Consider the following 21,067-nt stretch of genomic DNA (forward strand, 5'->3'; position numbering starts at 1 on the left):
TTTTAAAGAGGCAAATAACATTTGTGCTTGCATTTCACATACAGCGTGTGTACATTCTGAATTTGAGGGAAAGTCGGTGGATGCCAGGGTAAAGCAAAATACGTCCCAGTGAGACAAGGCAATGGGAAGATTCTTGTTTAAGAAAATTATGGATTTTTTGTGATGCTTAAACGGATTTTTTTTCTGGGCTGCTGGTGTACAGACCAGACTGACACTTAAAGAAACTTAAGGTCTGTTGGTCTCTTGATTTGAATATTGATATTGTTTGGCCCTTCCATTACAAAAATGTTACCGACCCATGAGCTAAGCAGTTTGAGGTGGAAATCCTTTGTCCTACTTTGTGAACTTTTTTTTTAACCACACCACTAAACATTTAGCTTTTTGCCACTTTGAGCCGTGTAACCTTTGACAAGCTATGTTTGTAAAGTCTATACCCGTTATTCATTAAAGAAAACCTAGTTGCAGTTAATCTCTCCCCCCCCCCCAAAAAAACCTAATCAGATTTTCCAGAGCGTCCCTCCTCCCATTTCTTTGAAGCTAGGGATTCAGATCTGACCGAAGTCAGTTTGTTATATAGCGAGCCAGTGGAACCCGCTGCCACAAGGTGGTCAAATGGAAATCGCACTGAGATGCATAATACCTCTCAGCATCCAAAACAAGAGGAAATGCTGTTGCTGCCATGCCTCGCTTCTGGGTTGCGCGGAGGCCTTCTCCGCCTGGCGGCTGGGCTCAAATCCGATCCGGCCAGGTTCCTCTGAGGTTCTGGCGGTTTAAGCTAGCGGCTTCAGTGATGGGCAGCCGGCCTTTGGGGGCAGGTCTCCAAGGCGCCCGAGGCGGAAGGAAGGGGGGCGCCTCGGCTGGGTGCTTGGGAGAGGCACCGAGCTGCGGCTCCCCAAAAAGCCCGCCTGAGCCAGCGCCGCCTGCGCTCCGCCCTCCTCTCCGAGCCGGTCCTGGTGCCTTCCGCCCGGAGTTCGGCGAAGAGCGCAGGCGGGTCTCTGGGCAGGCGAGTTGCCGTCCGGGCCGGGGGCGCCTGCAAGGGAGCTGGTGGCGAAGACTCTGCATGGAGTGGTATGCGCGGCGTCTCCCCTCGGCGCTGGAGCGAGTAGTGCAGCCTGCAGAGTGAGCGCGCATCAGCCTCTGCCGCCTCTTCCTGGCCGGAGCAGGTTTCGCCGGCGGCGAGGGAGGTGAGAGCGGCGCTGGCGCCCACCCCGCACTAGCAGAGCCGGCAGGAGGAGCTCGGTGGCCGGCCAGGCCAAGGGAAGCCGTCCTTCTGCGCCCTCCTCGGCCATTGTTCGGGACCCCCCTTGGCAATGCAGGGGCCCCCCAGACCCCCCAGACCTGGGGCGACCCGCCCCCCCCTCCCTACGCCACTGCCAAGGCCACCCAGCCAAGGCATGGCTGAGGCAGGACTCCAATGTGAGGCTTCCAGGACAGATCAGCCTCTTAACCAGGCTTTGAATTCAGCAGGAGCTCACAGAAGAACAGCTCCTGAACCTTTCTGAGGGTTCCTCCTCCTCCTCTCCACCTACCTATCTTGTCCACTGAAGAGTAGGCGCAACTGCATTAACAATCCCTAGATGAGCTCCACCACCTATTTTTCTACAAAACAGCCCCTGCTCTTAACCACTGCAGCTGCAACACCGCCCGGTGTTCTTCAGTAGCACAGATGGCCCAGTAGCCCCTGACAGCCAGAAATATGACACTGCCCATCCACACCAAACCTTGAGCACTTTCCCAGCACATTCCTGCAGTGAGAGTACTCTGTAGAGTTCTGGCTGTTCATCCACTGAAGTGCGTCTAATTACCACCATTCCAAATAATTTTGGTTAAAAAAATAATTAAAACTGCAATCCGCTAACATTAAAAACCAATTACAGTGGCAAAGCAATCATGATGCATTGCAACCAAACTGCAAAATCCCCATCCCTGAGGCCTTCTGGAACAGTAGAGTCTTGCAAACTTTTCAAAAGGGCTAGCAAAAATGGAACCTTTTCCTGTCAACAGGCAGCAACAATGACGTCTCCTATAAAGAGCACACTGTGAGCAGGAATTGCTACATGGAAAGCTCTTCGGCGATCTCATTCTTTACAGCAGCTGGGCTGGGCACCATTTCCTGGACAAGGGTGTGTGGGGGGGGTCACACTTCCCAGCATTCAGTGTGGTCAGCTGTACTTCCTGCCCCTTTTTGTATGGGCCAGGAAGGGTTTTCCAGGCGCACTGTGGGTTGCGTTCAAGAGCTGCTGAGTTTAGAGACCGCATGGTGAGAATCTGTATCAACATTGACAGAAACTGTGCCTCTCCCAGCATCCTGGCCTTCTGGAGTTACCACCAGAAGACACGTGCCTTAATCCTGACAATGTCTTGCAGCGGGGAGGTGACTTTTAAAAAAAATAACAAATGAGCCATGGTCTGGAAATCTTGTACAGACTTTAAAGCTGTGCTTCATAAGCAGTAGGAAGTAGTCACAGAGGACCAACACTTTATGTAGCAGCATGGAAAGTAGTTTTCAGAAGCCTAATGGAGAAGTGTGTGGCTGCTTGCAAGCCAGGTTTCTGATTGGCTGGGCAGATTTTTTTTTTAAAGTTGCTTTGGCAGCAGCTGCCAACACAGCACAGGGATCTCCACTGTGTGACTGAAGGTAAGCTGCAGCAGAGCTATTGTGGCTGGCTCTGCCTCCTGCAGCAACCATTTTACGGCAGCTATTTTGTGGCCACACTCTCCATGATATGTCAGAATTTCAAAGGCGTCCACAGGCTCAAAAATGTTGGGGACCCCTGACGTGGATATGTGGGATGAGCCAGCAGTGTTCTTGTTTTCTTCATCTGCTCTAGCCACTTGTCCCATTCTTCAATGGCACTGATTTCCATGGGCTAGAGCAGGCATGGCCCAACTGTGGCTGGGGAGCCACATGTGGCTCTTTCACACATATTGTGTGGCTCTTGAAGCCCCTACTGCCCCATCAGCAGTTTGGAGAAGGCATTTGTCGCTTAAAATTACTTTGCCAACCCAAGCCAGCTGGCACCTTAGAGGATGCATTTAAAGTTGCTTTCTTTCCACCTCTCCTTCCCACGTCTATCTTCCTTCCTTCCAACATCTGATGTTCATGTCTTATGGCTCTCAAAGATCTGATGTTTATTCTATGTGGCTCTTACATTAAGCAAGTTTGGTCATCCCTGGGCTAGAGAGTAATGGGAAGGCCAAGGCCAAGTTCTATACCAGAACTGAATACTTAAAATACGACAACCTAGAAGATTTAATAGCAGCTGCAACTGCCAAGAGAGCAACAAATAAGGTTGGAATATGCAACCTGCCTTCATACTGCCTTTTTAAAAATGCCAGAGATTGATACATACATCTCCTCCTTGAAGAAGAGAAAGAACACAAAACTGCTCAGGTACTCACATGGATACAACTGCTGCCCTCGTCTGATCCCCTCGTCTGATGAAGTGCACTTAGAGAGCACACGAAAGCTTACGTTCTGAGTAAAACTTGGTTGGTCTTAAACGAGCAACTTGACTCCTGCTTTGCTCACCCTAGGTGAGTGAGTAAAAGCCAGAGGCCTGGACTCACAGCAGGTGTTTGTTCACAGCTGTGTGGTAAAGTGACCTGCCAGAGGTCATTAAGACAACCCCCACACACACACTGTATTAACCTTCCAGAAGAAGAAGATATTGGATTTATATCCCACCCTCCACTCCAAAGAGTCTCCTTTACCTTCCTCCCCCACAACAGACACCCTGTAAGGTGGGTGAGGCTGGAGAGGGCTCTCACAACAGCTGCCCTTTCAAGGACAACCTCTGCCAGAGCTATGGCTGACCCAAGGCCATTCCAGCAGGTTCAAGTGGAGGAGTGGGGAATCAAACCTGGTTCTCCCAGATAAGAGTCCACACACTTAACCACTACACCAAACTGGCTCTCCATAGGGCAGAATTGTTATAGGTGTGCCTTTTCTAAAAGGGCTGGCCTTCTACTGCCCATTTGGTTAGATTCATGTTCACTGTGTATTTTATTGCTTTAAATGTGAGTGGTTTGTAAATAAACAATTTTAAACATTTAACATTGAAAATGTTAGCATTTTAACACCTTGAATGCCCGAATGGGGAGAAAGACAAAATAAAAATGCAATAAATAGAAACTAGGCCTTCCCAACACCATTCAGCAAGGTGGTGAAACCATGACGACAACCTGCAGCTCAACCCTCCTCAGGTACCATGTAGGAATGCTACAAACACCCCCCACCCTTTTCTGCAGCCCCAAAAGATTTTGTTTATGTTGGAAAAATCAGCGTCTGTCCAGCGGGCTTAACTGTGCTCAGAAACCAGCAGAAAGAAGGCTAGAGAAGGAAGGCAGACGATTAAGACTGGCTCAGCTTCCAGGGTCTAATGCAGACTGACAGGATATGAAATGCCTGGAAAGTCTCCTCTCTGTAGGGGAGCAATCGCCACTTGAGGCGGGGAGGTGGGGGGAGAGGGGAAAGGAAGAAGGAGGTCATCTCGCTTAGCCCACGTCAGCAACCCTGAGGAGTGAGAATGAGAGAAGAAGCTGGGACTGCAAAAACAAACAGGCCGGCCCCGCTCTGCGGCCGACAGCGGAGGGGAGCCAGATGTGCTGGAAGCCACAGGACGTTTCCAACAGCAGCGCAGACAGAATGTCCCAGGCTGCCTCGCACCCTGGGAGGAACAGGATGTGCCACAGCCCTGCTACCACTCACCCACTGGGCAGGAAATTAATGGTTGCAAAAGGATGCCTGGCCTGGGGAAAATGGACAGTGCAGGCTCAAACAGAGAGGGACCCAGCCAGGCAGGGCAAGCAGCAGATCAGAAGGAAATTTTGCCAAGACCTTTGTCGCAGTCTTAGCTTAAGGAGGCTGTTACAAGGGATAGCCCCTTAGACACAAACTCAGAAAGCAGGGTGGGGTTGCTACACCTTTAAGTGGTAGCTGAAGGCTGAAACTCCTTGGGTGATATATGAGGAACCCACATGTGCTTACTCAGCTAATATCCTTGGGCAAAGCACACTCTCCGAGAATGGCCCAACACCAATTTTTTTTTAGGAATGATCATGTCTGCATTCCACCCTTTCCTCCAAGGAGCTTCAGCATGAGGATAAAAATGGAAATAATCCCCCAGGTGACCAAACATGAATCCAATAGTGATCTGGGCCCCACTTTATTTTGTACGGGAGGGAGTCAGGCACCCATCTATCACAAGCCAGCCCATGTGCTATCCTCAATCCAATCTAAAGCGAACAGGTCACAGAAAGACTCCCTCTCGTCAACTAACAGGCAAGGAAAAGAACAAAGTTAAGAGCCCAGTGGCACCTTTAAGACCAGCAAAGTTTTATTCAAGGTATGAGCTTTTTGTGCATACATATTTCTTCAGATATAACGAAATGGGGGGGGGGACTGTTCAAACTTATAGACAGAGGCTGAATAGCAAATTAGCATATAACATGATGAAGATATTTTTAAGACATGCAGAGACAAAACAGGAATAACAAGTTAAGTGTATAGGGTCAACAGCTGTATTAATTTAATTAAGGGGGAACAACAGTGAAGCAATAAATACGTCAAAATAAGAGATAAATGCATAAGAAAATCCTTTCAAATTGTGAGAAGTTAACAGAGCTTGCGATGCCTCATTCATCTCCTCTCAAGCATGAAGGTAATAAACAGCACTTTTTCTTTTGTTGGGGTGGGGTGCAGTGTTATGTAGGCAAGGAAAAGGGTAGACAAATTTCATTATATTGACATATTGCTGCGGTTCTGATCTTCTTTGGATCAACTTGTGCACAGATTCAAATGCCCAGGACCAGCCCAACTTAATTCAGCTGCTTACAGCAGGCCTTGACCAATGGTTTTTAGAGCCAGCCCAAAAACTGAGGAGCCAGAATAATTTTTCAGCCTTTACAGTTTCTGTAATGTATTGTAATGAGCACATTGTCCTAATTACTGTTACCACAAAGCCTAATCCTAACCTCTTTACGTTACATTCTGATAAAAGTGTTGTTGAATATAATTAAATATGCAAGTGACACTAATTGTCATCACTACAACAAAAAACTAACCTCTAACTTTAACCTAAACACCAGTTTCTCATCATTTTTTACTGCTTTAAAAAGCCCCAATTAATTAACTATTGGAGCCAGTACAGAAAGCAACTGGGTCAGAAATGAATTCATGCACCATCACTGAAGGGAATAAAGTTAGCATATAAACATGACTTGTTTATATGCTAACTTTATTCCCTTCAGTGATGGTGCATGAATAACAAGAACTTCCTGCACATGCAGTTGTTATGTCATACAACAAAACATATTCTGGTGGTAAATGACTGCAATTGAGGAGGGAGAGTGAGCGGCAATCAGAAAAGCCTCCATTGAGAACATGCATACCCACCCACGGACACCCCTGTGGCTTTATACAAGATGGGAAGTCAGAATTAATTTTTGCTTACGGCTCCAAAACACCTCAAGGTAGCCTTTGCTTGCCCCGTTCCCACACTTTTCACAGAGACATGCCTTCCCTAACCACCACCCAGGAAGAGGGCGAGTTCTGCAAGCCAATTTTCTCAGCTTCCTCACAGTTCTATTTGGGAGAAACTCAAAAGTGTCAGCCTTTCCTGCCTACACACACACCTTTGGATTGGGAAGGGCTGCCCCAAGGAACACAGCAAAATTTGCAGCAAAGGGAGGTGCCTAAAAATGAGTATGTGGGGGGATTTGGGGAGGTGCCTAAAAATGAGTATGTGGGGGGAGGGGGAGCAGGAACACACACACACAGTGAAAAAGAAGGAGAAGTAGCCCACTTGCTCATTCCCCCACCTGCTTGCTAAACCATTTATGAAGTTAATTCATATGGGCTTGGGAGTGGGGCTTACATTTTATTCCAATGTACTAATGAGACAGGATGGAATTCAGAAGGAGAATGGGGGTAGAGGGAGATGGGTGGGAGGGAGCATTCCAGGCATCATGCCTGGAGGGCCTGGGCACAGCTGAATGTGCCAGGAAGGGGGCTAATGGCCCACACAAGCACATGCCTGAGAATGAAGAGTGAATGAGCACCCCAGCCAGCAACTCTAGGGCAGAGGGACCTCCTCTCAAATAGCATCAGATGGCGTTCATCTAGAGACCAAAGATCTCTTATGTGGCGCTTATGGGCACCATAGGATCTACACAATGGTTTCCTGGCATGCCCACATGCTTCTTTCCCAAAGCAAAAGGTGAACCTTGGCTTTCTTCCATTTCAGTGGAAAAAGAGGAGGTGCTTCAGAAGAGCCCAGGAAGCATCCCCCTTGCATCTGCAGGCAGCACCCCATTCAGAATCAGCTGTCTCCATCACAAGCAGATGCTTGACTTGCAACCTCTCAATGTTTTGTGATTGGCTACAGTACACAGTTGCAGCCATTTTGTGGTCACACCCACTCCCTCATCTCAAAATTGCAAAATTGCCTTCAAACTCAGTGAGATTTGGGGACCGTTGATCTAATCCTACAAAGTCCAGCCAATGCTTCTGCAAAGCTCCTAAGCAGAGCATGATCGCCACTGCCTTCCTCTGTTGCTGCTGCCCTGAACATGGAAGTTACATTTAGCTCCCAGGGCTAAAAGCCACCAGCAGACGTATTTTGCTCCTATCAACTTGGTTCATCCCATTTTAAAGCCGCCCAAACTAGCAGCCACATTTTATGGTTGCAGGTCCCACCTGTGTGTGAGAGAGAGAAATTCTTCCACTCTTGCCATTCCCAAACATGGTACTGCCAGACAGTTTCACTGGGATGACCCCCTTTGACTTTCCTAACTTTCTAATAAATCACCAGCACACCACCCCAGGGGGCGGGAACAGCATCATTCCAAAGCCCTCTGCAGGAAGATGCTTTAAGACAGCCCCACACGACCTTTCCCTCCCCGCTGCCACTCCAGGCTCTGAGTCAGCCACAATAACCAGCCAGACTCTCTATTCAAAGGTAAACTGCAGACAGAGGAATTCAAACCAGCCAATCCCAGGAAAGGTGGCATGAGGCCAGCAGCTTCTTGTCTGTGCCAGCAGAAAGAAAACCAACACTGTGTGGGAGCCAGTGTCCCCTCTCCTCCCCCACCTAGCCAGGTGAGCCTCAAGGGACACGGATGGAGCTGGAAAACAACTAAGACAATCCTTCTGTTGAACCCTAAGGGGGAGCCTCTGCATTCCTCTCCCCACCCCCACCTTAAACTCCCTCCATCCCCAGCCTGCCCTCAGGAATGTACTGACAGAAGAGAGAAGTCAGAAGAAAAGAGAAAAAGTCTTGTTGCTGCAATTGTGGAGAAAAGGGGGAGAAAGGGGGCAATGGGACAGAGGAATGCAAGCAGAGGATGGCAAGAAAGGGAAGGGAAACCTGGCTGAAGAGAAAGGGGAGCTAAGAAGATAAACATTTCTCCTTATTTGGGCTAATCCCCTCTTAGTTTGAGCAGAGTGAGAGTCACTGCAGCCAAACATCCAGTCCACAAAGAGCAAAGTAAGTCTCCAGGTCTTGTAACCCCACATCTCACATTCATGACTAGCCTTGAGGCCAAGTGTGCAGGAGACGCATCTTTTCTGATTTGGGGATGGGGGGAGGAAAGGGGGTGATATTCTCAGGAGAGTCCAAGGGCACACTCTATTCCGGATTAAATTGCAAAACCGCTAGTTAAGCATAGCAGCTAAGAGACTGAGCCACGACACAAGAAACCTTTGGTGTCAATTTTGACTCTGCCATAAGCAAGTCACCCTCTTGCCACCTCAAACACATACCCTTATCTTAAATAGGAGGATAATAATAGTCACCTGAATCAGAAGGCTGGGCATTGACCTTACAGAGCTGTTTGTAGGGATTCCAACAAAGCAACATATGAGAAGTGCTTTGAGCACTAGAAAATGCTATAGAACTACAATGAATGGTGTTGTAATCTGAGAGCCTTGTGAGTAAACCAACAAAAACTGTTAGCTGACAAGCAGTTTTTTTTTTTAATAGTTCATCTGCCCACAATATACACATGGCCAAGTCTTTATCAGTCTTTCCTTCCTGGTCACCCAAAGGCAGATCTTTTTCACCAGAGGCAACCAAGCAAGTGTTTTAATTTTAATTTTTATCTCTTGGAACCCTTGTATTCTCACAACAACACTGTGAGGCAGATTATGAGAGATAGTAACTTGTCCTCAGTCTTTAGTGTGTGTGTGAGTGTGTGTGTGTGTGAGTTCAGCAGAGACAACAGCCTTCCCATGTTATAATCTCAACATTCTCAGCTGCTACACCATACTGGCTTGCTGCTGACTTACAAGGAAATGGTTGAGGCTTAGACGAAAACAGAAACGGAATGACCCAAAGCTAAAATGGTTCTGGGCAAAACTTTCACTGCCACTGCAAACACTGATGGTTCTGTTTTGATCCTTTCTTGGTACAAAAATGCAGCCAAAACAGACCAAGAGAATGAGGTGAGTACAGCACAGCTGGGGCACATAGCTCTGCCAAATGAACAACAGAGTTGTTTTCTTTCCCTGCATGGTTCCAAAAGAGGTCTAGAGCCATAGTTTGCAATTTAAGTGAAACTCATACCAGATATTACATTCTTTGTACAATTTCACTTGTGCAATGAACATGATATTGTTATGTCTGTGAAGACACCGTTCAACAGGCTGAATCAAGCTGAATAAGTCTGTCAAAGTTCAAAATGGAAATTTCCTAAAAGCTAAAAAGGCTAGGAGATCATGACTGCCTGCCAAATGACTGTGTTCCTGTTGGATCTCTCACATCTTGCACAACTTGTTAGGAATCACCTTCACCATTGAACTAACCATCTTTATTAGCTGTTTTAACTTGCTTCTTCCTCAAAGCACCCTGAGGTATACCACTGGAGAGTTTCCTCGTCTTTAAAAGAGAAAACAGGATGAGACGCAGCAGCTTACCAAGAACCAGCCCTCAAGTCTGCAAGTCTTGTCGCTTCGCCCCTAAGATCCAATACCCTAACAACTCAGACCCACTATAATGTAGCAGTTTTCCAATTTTCAGAATTCAGAGAGATGCTTTCCATTTTGGCTCTTCTGCCACTGAACAGCAGAGTGGTGCAGGGAATTCTGTGAAGTGTTCAGAAGCACTCGGTACACAGAAGCCTAAGTGAAACTTTTGGGCCTCACTTGGCCTCGAAATTGCCCCAAAAGGACAGGCCCTGGTGCCCAACATCCACCTGAAAGTGGAGGGAAAATACTGGAATGGCAGGTGAGCCCCACCATGACTGATTCTCTTATTCAGAACTTCTGAGGGAAACTCTCAGTCTAAAACTACAGGCGTTTTTATTTTTTTAAGCACAAGGGGACTGTAGGTGAGAGAGAGAAAAACTCAACTGCTCAGCCAGATTTCAGACTCCAGGCTCCACTGAAGGCATTCTTCCCGCCCCCCCTCCACAGACTCCAAGCCACTCCTTCCAGGAGCAATTTCTCAGGTCACAGAGGATTGCACATTCTTTCCAAGCCGAATCAGCCTTCCAGTGCACACTAGCATAACCCCTCCAGCTGCTCACTGTTTAACCCCAGAAAACCAGCTGGGAGCCATTAATAGTGGGCTGTCCTCACCCTCTCTTAGGTCTGAGTCTGCTAGAAATTCACACCCAGGAACGCTGAAGAACTGTCTGGGACAGCAGGGAAGTTTTGTCAAGAACTATGCTATAGCTTCCTGTTAATCCGCCTTAAGGGATCCAGCTGAACACACACATCCTGGTTCCCTCTTGGCCTGCTCAGCTGAAGAAAACCAAAGGCTTCCCAGAGTGGAGTTTTGGCCATACTCCACTAGAGTACAGAAAGGGGAGCACAGATTGGAGCTGTCCAATCGCAGGCAAAGAGCAGCCGTCCACACCTGGCCTGACCTTAACAAAGTGATCCAGAACTTTCCAGGGTGCAGAGCTTTTTGAGCACGGTACTCAAAAATAAACATATACAGGCTTTCCTGTGGCATCTGCCAGGCTGCCAGCTGTTGGACTCAATAGACGACTGGTCTGGATCAGCATGGCCACTCTTACGAGCCATTCTGACTGACAACGCACCACATTCCAGCACCCGCACCCTGCCAACCCTATGCATGATTATTCCAAAGCACTTCCCACTGCATTCAATAAAACTTACTCACAAGGAAGTGTGTACAAGATTGCAGCCTTGGTCTCTTAGCCACTGTAAGGCACCAGCTCTTGAGGCTCAACCCACATATGTGGACCCAGAGAGCTCAAGCTCTGTGCACTGAACAGCACAGCATTACAGACAATGCATTTTTATTTACTTCTAGTCAACCTTTCTTCCACCATGGAACTTCATTTGCCTACCTGGGAGATCCCCAAGCAGTCTCCCCTCCAGGTACTACCAGACCAAAATCTGCTTAGCTACATTTTGTGCCCTCAGATGATCCCATGAATTGAAGCAGAGGAGCAAGGAGAGAGAAGCACCTGATAAGCACTAAGCAGTCTTGTGGCTAGCTAAGCTGCCAGCTTCAAGGTCTGAGGGAGGAAATTTCCACTGTAGCCTGCCAGCTCTAGAGCTCATTGTCTTCTTTTGCAAATATGCAGAGTGATAGCATGTGCTTCCCAGGAAGAGTGCTGCAGCAGGTGGCAAGCACCGGCACTTGGGCTGGCCTCTCTCCAGCTTGCACCAACCACATCCACCCCCCTCCCTGCACCAAGGCACTGTGCAATCAAGCAGGTGCAGCACCATAGAAAGGCAGCACCCGTCCATTAGGCCTGCACAACATATAAGGGGCCACACTGAACACAACCCTCTGGGTGCATGCTGGTTAGCTCGACACCCTCTTCTGCTCAATCCCAAGGAAAAAGCAAAAATGGGAAATTGTGAGCCCATGGTTAACTTCCACACACAGCTAGAGGCTACATACAGCTTGGTGGTTTTGTAAAGGTTTGTTTGAGAAAACAGCCAATAGAACATGGGATCTGAGAGACCCTTGATTCGGTTTAGAGAACCAAAGGAGTCCCTGGCTCTCAGCTTCTGCATAATAGGAGTAAGGATGCCCTTTCACACAATCTTATTAAGATGGCAAAAGAAGAATCAAAATGCCGTGGCATGACAAAACATAAAGGCTGCCCCACACTTTAACCTTAAGAGTCAGAAATTGAAAGAGATGGCTAAATACCCTTGCCTCTATAGGAAAAATCAAAAGAGAGAGCCTGTCAGATCCATTTCCTCATCCCTTTGGAAGGAGGTTCCTTGGTTCTTCCACTGAATGACCAAGCCGTGAGTATGCCAGGCCGGCAGAAAGGTCATGGAAGTCTGGATGCAGTGAGTGGATCACATGGATCAGGTCAATCTTCACACAACCTGCATTCAAAACAGCACTCAGCTCTCTGCAATAACATTTATCCGGTTGCTTCATCCTCATGTGGCTGTTTTGCACAACTAACCACATCCCTGCAGATGACAGCATATCATTTACACAACGACTGATTGGAGAAGACAGACAAATTAGCGCAGGGCAGAATCACACGGGGAACTCAGCTGAAGGCAAGTTAATCCCCAGGGGAGAGTTAATTGAAACCTGGCATAAAACGTATTTGGACAAGCTTGTAAAGACACCTGTAGCCAAAAAGGGGTTTTCTGGATCCAGCTTAGAAGGATAAATATGAACTAACCATTCTGCTACATATTTCTCACAAAGCAGGCTCTTGCAAGTGGTGTCAGGACACTAGTTAACCTAACAGGTACACAATCCTCTACAGCAACAGAAGGACAAAATGCACCTACTCTCGGGCAAACAAACTGAAAGATAACACAAATACTTTGAAGATTAAAGGCGCTATGTAAATTTTGTCCATTACTTGCCTCAGGCAACAAGAGATCTTGGCAAGACACTGAGGGTGGGGTACTGGATGGAGGAGAGGGTCTTTTCAAGGCATGAAAAGGATGACTGAAGCACGTAGCACTTACAGTGGCATTCTAAACATTGAAGTATAAACTTTTTATTATGGTCACAGACCAATATAAAAACTATAACACATCATGTAAAAAAACCCTCCTAAAATACATAAAATACAATAAAATACATAAAACTTTTCCACATCTATACAGGTCGGGGATAACTAAAATATAATTTAACCAATTTTAAAATCCAAAATCAGTTCAAATTAATATAAAATCCTTTAAATCCAAATATATAAAATCGTTTATAACCTAAACTTCAGACAGATCATACAAAACCTACAATTTCTTGTTTCTTAGTATGGAACTTCACAAGGTAATGGCAGAATTTAGCTATCTGTCTAGAGATAGATGGACTTGCATCCACCAAAAGTTTCTCCAAACATGCCCAGTCCACATCTGCTATTGGTTTGACTACAAATGGGGAAACAAACCTATCCCTATATGCTTGGTGGAATGGGCATCGAAAAAACATATGAATCATCGACTCTACCTCTCCCATAGCACAAGAACAGCGTCCATCTTCGTATGGAACTTTTCTATATTTCCCTTCTAACACTTTTGAGGGCATGGCTGCGCATCGAGCCAATGTAAAGGCTCTTCTGTGAGCTGATACCTCCAATACTTTTTGCTTTGGCATTACTCTGCGTCAAGAGGTTTTCAAGTGAGAATCCTATACTTTCCAAATTGCTTTCAACCAATTGCAGCCACCTTGGCCTATAGAGGTCTTGAGTTATTAGAGGAAAGAGGCCTTTTTTGTTTGTATAGATTCTTAGCCATTGGTATGCCGAAGACAACATAATTCTGGCCTCAATTCTCATTTGCCCAGTTTCTAGACGCAAAAGGGCATTTGGCACACCTGGCGGGAGTTGCAAGATGTTACGAAGAAATTTAGATTGCACTTTCTCAAGAGCCTGTAATATTTTAGCCGAGATGCCCAGGTTAATACCATAGAGCAGTTGTGTTAAAACTTTATATTGGAACAGTTTCAGTGCTGCCGGAACATAAAAGCCCCCCTTAGAACGAAAAAATCTCAGGATAGCATACATTGTTTTCTCAGCTTTCTCCACCCTCATATTACAATGTTCAGTATAGGCGCCTGTATCCTGAATTACCATTCCCAAATAAGTAAATTTTGTTACTTGTTCTATTTTCTCCCCTTTCATAGTCCAATACCTCTTCTTGGCTTTTTTACCAAATGCCAACACTTTTGTTTTTTCAAAATTTATTACCAAACGTTCGTTTTCACAATACTTAACAAAGCTGTCTAATGCCCTCCGCGACCCAATAGGTGTTCTAGATAACAGTACCACGTCATCTGCATATAGCAGTACTGAAAGGTGGCGAAGAGCCAGCTTTGGGGGTGTAATTTAATATCAGTCATATGTTCCACCATATCACTGATGTAATAATTAAATAAGATGGGGGCCAAAAGACAACCCTGTCTTACACCCTTCTTGATTTTTATTGGTTCTGTGAGTAATCCTTGCGTATTGCATCTCACCCTAAGAAATGATTCTTCATGGAGGCCACGAATAAGAAATAGGAGCCTTTTATCAATATTGGAAGCCGCTAGTTTTTGCCACAATCGTTGCCTTGAGATGGAATCAAATGCTGCCTTTAAATCAATAAAAGCTGCATATACGGTTGTACCTTTGCCAGAGTACTTCTCAATTAGCTGTTGCAAAATAAGGCAATGCTCAGTTGTCAACCTTTCTTTCCTAAATCCAGCCTGTTCCAAGGGGATTCTAAACATTTAAAACATTTAAAATAGCTCCTTCCAAAGCCAATCTACCCAGAAATCTTCATGGTCACCACAAAGACTTTACAAAGTGTAAATTCAGCTTACATACAGCCTTATAAGGCAGGTCAGTATTAAAACAGGATGTTAAGGCAGAGAGAGAGAGCACCTATGGTCATCATGTAAATTCATGACACAGCAAAATCTGAAGTGGGATTTCCTAGGCCAAAATTCATAGCCATTACACTACTTTACAACCAGTTGTGTGTAGAGTTAGAAAAAGTCTGGGACACCTGTGGGGAATGAGAATACCCTTAAGGTGACCACCCAGGGAACCTTTATGGATGACAGTTGAAAGGGAACGTTTCTGATCAACTGAGATTCTTTTTCAGGCTACTGACTTTTGTGGGCTTTTTCAAGAACAGGGAAAACCCTGGACAGTCACTTACAACATGTGCCGTGGAAGCACTTGCCTTGGGGATATCCTCCTAGTACACAACTGAGCTCAGTACTAATGTGCCTAATAAGGCCCAGCTAATAAGGTTTAGAGAGTTTAAAGCGCATTGTTATATCAATCAAGTGAGCCAATATTCTTATGTCCTTATTATAGGCTGAGGATGAAAGAGAAATGTCTGGCCTAAGGCAATTTAGTGAGTTCATGACAGCAACAAGATCTGAATCAGAAGACAAACAACTTTTATTCCTTAAGCCTTTTTTTTTTTAGTTCTTATGATCCCCCCTGGACTCCACTGTAATTTTGCTGCTAAACAGCAACACAATTGCCCATGTGGAAGTACACTAACCACAGTCGGTGTCCCTCACGTGCCACACTACAAACTGCCAAGCTGCTGCTAACTTGAATCTACCCTTCATCATGCTCATCCTCAGTGCCACCATCTTAGATCTCCATGCATTTTCCTCAAAGAGGATGACAGGAAGGTCCATAGTTTCCCTGAAGGAGCAGCAGCTATTTCAACCATCATCACCAGGTTTGAATGATGCACTTCTCGTTCAGGCAGGGCAAGGCAACCGCAAACAGATTTTGGCATTCTTCACTTCTCTAAGCAGTCAAAAAAATAAATAAATCTGGGAAGCCACACAAAGAGGTCTTGTGCAAAGCAACGGCTCATTCCCAACGGCCAAGAGCTCTGATGCCCAGCAGCAGGTGAGCTGGTCTTCCTTTCAGCTCGTTTTCAGAGTACCAGTATTTCATTGGTTCAGCAGACATTAAGGAATGCAACTAAATGGAAAACAGCAGACTCTCCAAGATCTGAAGATTCAAACTGGCCAAGTTTTAGTGGACTTGGAAGTACACAGACTTTCGAGAAACACAAAGTTAATCCACAAGATTAACAGGGAAGACTGAGCTGTTTTCCTACAGACTGAGGGCAAATGCAGCCGTGCTCCTAAAAAGGACAGGAGGCAGAAAGATATGGTTATACAATGTGCACAATCCTGAAATTAGGGCCCAAATCCTATTTCTCCATCACTGTTTGCTCATGGCCTGGCAGCAGCTTTCACAATTCTTCCACCAAAAGCTCTTCACAACAGTCAGATGCACACAACCATAAGTCTGTTCTAGAAATCACTGACCAGCACCATAAAAGGCAATTAACACATCAAAATCATGATCAGGATTCTAGATATTTACCACACAAAAGTGCACAGTCCAATTTTCACTGAACTCAGTTCTCTGAAAGTCTCTCCTGTGCTGGAAAAGCAGAGCTTCTGTTCCTCCAGGAGAAAAGTTTAAAAGCATCTCCATGTTCTTGTCTGCCCTCCTTCTCTCAAATGCTTTGCGGAAATAATTCCAAAGACGTTTTCAAGCACACCATTTATTACCATTTGTACAGCACAAATCTGTGAACACAGCAGTTTACAATGTGTCCCCAATCTAAATTCTAACACTGAAGAGATAAGAAAAGACATGGTAGTAGAAAACCTTATTCATGGGCATGGAATCATGAAAATCTAAATATGTAACAGGCTCAGTGAACACAATTCTGTGTAAATTCATGATTTTTAAAAAATGATGCATGCACAGAATAGAGACAGGCCTCTACACAGGCATGGACTTCTGATACACATAACCAACATGAAGAATAGACTCTGGAGACATACTAGTATCTCCATCTAGAGAGGAAGTAAACAGAAACAATACAAAGACACAGAGATTGAAGCAGCAAAATTTCAAAAGAAATGTTTGCAATGCCTCCTGGAAGACACACACATTCACACAAAGCAGGGATCTGACTCTACTTTACAAAATGGGATGCTTTTTGGAAACAGTAAGGATATATAAGAGTAATGTACTCTCAAGCTTGTCTGCTAAACCAAACTGAGTCACCAAAATACTGGACACTTTTATGGCAGGACTCAGATGCATGCCATCAGACTTAGCCCCACGATCTTCTAACTGTACTGTACACAGCCACTGTACGCATTATGATAGATGGCAGAATTTTACCCTACAGTGCTTCAGCCTATAGGAACATTTTATACAGACAAGGATAAGAAATGCGCATTAAAGCAGTACATCAGCAAAAGACCTATACCAAATATTTTTTCCTGAGGTATTCTAAATACAAGGAGGGTTTAATTATCCCTCACATAAAGAAGTTAAAAGCATCAGCCTAGCAACTGATAGATCAGGGCTCCAATTCCTACTCAGCCATGAAACTCAGAGGGTGACCTTGGACCAGCATAATTCTCAGCATAACCCACCTCACAGAGTTGCTGGGAGGGCAAAATAGGGCAAGGAGAATCTTGTACATTGTCAGGAACTACTTGGAGAAAGGACCAGAATTTTAAAAATGTATAGACAGAATCATTTTTTAAAATAACCCAGTGCAGCTGGGATGAATCAGAAATAGAGTGGATCATCAAGAATTTACCACCTCACACTGCATAATATGTGGACAGGCCTGGAGCCTCAGGGAAGCCTGTGGGGGTACTGCCTGCTTTTTTCCTTTTTTGTCAGAAGGAAGCTTATGAGACGTGGCAAGCCCCACAGTGGATGGGAAAAGGTGCCCCCCGACTTTTAAAATCCTGGCTGCACTCCTGTATGCAGAACAATTAAAAAAACTGGCTAAGTAGCCCTCTCCTCTCCTTAGGATACTGTGCTTTGCAAGGACAGTTAAGGATTTCTGAGATTTTTTAAAATAGAAAATAAAGTTCCTAGGATATATCACGGGGAGGGGGGATAACACATAAAACTGCTATGCACTTGCAGTGTGGCATCGCCCTTAACAGACCAGTTTCTGCAGCTGCCTGCTGAATGGGTTCTCTTTGAAGACATTCTATTTGGCAGTTGTAACTGCTGTAAGCAAGCAGAACGTCCTGGTACCTCTGCATCCGCCAGGAAAGAGGAGGCTTGGTGATGCTCTGCTTGGATGGCAAGTGCCCAGCTCCTGATGTGGTTAAAGTCAACCTATACAACGGCTTCAAGGAAATCATAAAGCAAGAGTCTGTCTTCATGGACAGACAAATTGGGACATACTTGTAAACAGCTAGAGTGGAGGAAGCATTACAAGTTCCTTCTGAGAAGTTTAGATGGTGTCTAATTGGTTTAACTAACTGAATATTTTTGCTGAAAAAATACATTTTGAGAAAGCTTTTAAAAAAAACTCTACATGTTTATCAATCTCTCCAATGCCGTTCTAATCACTGGCATGAATACTGGAAGGCAGAAACAAGGACTTGCTTTATAAAAGCAAATCCAAGCTGAAAATGTAGGGAAGGGGCTGGCAATCCCAGCTCTGCAGGCTCCTGATGGCTTGGGAGCTTTTCCCACTGCAAGTCAGAGGCAATGCACTCTATTCCTTATGCCAATGCAGCTTTTAGGGGCTCTTGCTCACAGAGCTTCCAGCAGCTAACAGTTAAGAAGTTAAAGAAACACCCAAGGCAGCCTGGACAGCCTTCTCTTGTTTCTTAGAGCAAGAATCTCAAGCCAGACACAGTCAGCAATAGCCAGAAGTTCCACATTTCTCTGCGGTTAACACCCTCGTAATTCCATAGGACAGTATCTCGGGACAAACTCACCAGTTTCCGTAGTGCTCCCTCATCCATGCTCAAAAGCCTCTCGTCAGACATCCTTCTGGCCTTCCCCCTTCTTCAGCTTGGAAGAAGCTTGCAGATGTGCGTGAGCTCCAAGCGGATGGTTAGTTCAGCAGCAGGACAGCAGGCTCACCAGAGAAATTCTGAAAAAGAACAGATCCAGATCGCAGGCAGGTCAGGGGGGAAATCAGGAGATCTTCTCCCGGGGCTCATTAAAGATGTGCTGAAAAGTAAATGAGATCCCAGCAGCTGCTTCACTGGCTGTTAATCCTGCTGCTGGAACACAGAGCCCTTCCGAAGGCCAGCAGCAGTTGGGGCCAAGTTCGTTGCATGAGACGCTCCCAAACCCACTTCCAGGAAACTCCAATCTGCTATGCTGAAGCTACCCAAATACACACAACCTTGGACATAGCAGGATTCCATATTGAGTCATTTCTAACACATTTCATCAGACAGCAAGTATTCAATGCAGTCTCAGTTTCTCAAAACAGCAAGAAGAAAACTTCCAACCAACTCAGACATACATAGATTGCAACACATCAGAAAGGCATGCTAGGAAAATACTTCCCCTGCCCCAAATGTGGCAACCAAAAACATTAAATCAAAAACAAAGACTGAGTAAGTTCAGGATGCTTAGTCACAAGTAAAAGCATCAGGCAATAGTCTCAACTGGAAGAGATCAGCACCAGGATGCTGACACATGGCATTGTTGACTGCACACACTCACATAAGAATTAGAAGTATACCAACCAAGAGGGCTAGTACAGGCTCAAGGACAGAATATTAGATTCGGACCAGAGAGACAAGCTTTAAATCCCAGTTCAATCACACAAGTTTGTTGGTCCAGCCAACCTCTTTTCAATCAGCCTAACTCACAGCAGAACAGGATCCTATTTAATCCTTCTACAACAGAAAGAGAATCCACTGAGTCTCCACCCTCTGTAGACACTACAGCGTCCAGCCACATCCTTGCTTTAGGAAGATAAAATGGGATAACCCCCACTTATGCTGCCCCATGTTCCTAGGAAAAAGGTTAATATAGGAACGTGAAATGACAGTTTGCTCTTCACTTCTCTTCCAGATTAAGGCACCACTCCAGCCGGCTAACCTGTAGCTTCTTGATGTCTGAACATCAAGAAAATCAGCAAATTGTGACTTGCAAAAGCATAAGGCTATACCTCCAGAAGACTAAAAGCAGGTGCTCTCTCTTATTGAGCGCTTCCACACCTCCCTACCATCAGTATCTGTCACTGTAAATCCAGCCACATATAAACTCAACAGCCACCACGGCACCCAATACTTCAGATGTCCCAAAAACTCATGTGCAGAAAGGTGTGTAGAACGCACAGGAAGACACATACTATCCAACTTTTTGGCAAGCAGAGAGACTGACTGAACAAGAGAATGCTAGTGTGAACTTTCTTCCTTATTTGGGAGATTTTTTTCCCTTCTAAATCCCCTTTAATCCACAATCTAGAACCACACACATTCAGAAGCCCTGCAAATTCATCAGCTCTGAAATGCAAGTCTGGAAATCAGTGATCAAGTAGAGAAGATGCCATAAAAATAATGATTTACCATACACTGTTTCACATCAGAGTGTGAACAGAAGCAAATCCGAAATTGTTCCCACCAAAACTCATTTTGGCCCCGAACCAAAACACATGCCACCTCTACTTTGGATCGACCTTCACAAGAAAACTCTTCCCAGTCTAGTTTGGTCATTTATCTACTCCATCTCTACATCCCACCCCACCCCGGTCCCATCCAGCGCAACACTTTATTTCACTTTGTTAATCCATATCGATGTACACACCTCCGCAGAACCTGGACGGGCCATTCATAAATCCTGCCCCGCTGAGCCTTTACGGCCCCGATTCGGACCTCCTCCGCCCAACTCCCGAAACCGCTCTGAGCAAACCACACGCGCCTCTCTGCCAGGTTTCAGCTCTCACGCCCCAAGTATACGCCCACATCTGCTGCAGCAACCAATCAAAAGACCACTCTCCCTCCGAATACTCTTGATCCTCCGAGATTGGCTCAATTCAATTAGTTGGCCACGCCTCCCCTCGGTTATCGGCGGTCCTCTTGCCAGCAGCTCGATGGGGATTGTAGTTCTGAGGACTCCGAAGTTTAGGGTGGTTTTAAAGGAGCAAATGAATTCGACATTAAGACGGAGTTCTTGAGCAACGACGCTTAGCTCTATATAGCCTCTTTTCAGACGAGTTATATAATTAAATCCAGTAGATCGGCACACCACATTTCGGTTGGGGGGCTGAATGACTCACTTGCCTAACCCCGCACACCTCTGTACAGTTGGTGAGAAATGTGAGGTATAACTAAACACTTCC

The 21,067-nt window shown here is 45.6% G+C and overlaps 1 protein-coding gene across 1 annotated transcript in view; it reads right to left on the minus strand.

Moving 5' to 3' along the window:
• The window catches only part of SMTN (smoothelin), a 73,066-nt gene extending 52,401 nt beyond the window's left edge, over positions 1–20,665 (minus strand). The window contains exons 1-2 of the mRNA XM_060249423.1: positions 20,533–20,665; positions 18,702–18,859 (exon numbers count right to left, since the gene is read on the minus strand). Coding sequence (XP_060105406.1) covers positions 18,702–18,752 — 51 coding nt within the window. The 5' untranslated portion in view covers positions 18,753–18,859; positions 20,533–20,665. The remainder of the gene's footprint in view (positions 1–18,701; positions 18,860–20,532) is intronic.
• Between the last annotated feature and the right edge of the window lie 402 nt (positions 20,666–21,067).

This window comes from Heteronotia binoei, chromosome 11, assembly GCF_032191835.1.
Source record: "Heteronotia binoei isolate CCM8104 ecotype False Entrance Well chromosome 11, APGP_CSIRO_Hbin_v1, whole genome shotgun sequence".
Taxonomy (NCBI): domain Eukaryota; kingdom Metazoa; phylum Chordata; class Lepidosauria; order Squamata; family Gekkonidae; genus Heteronotia; species Heteronotia binoei.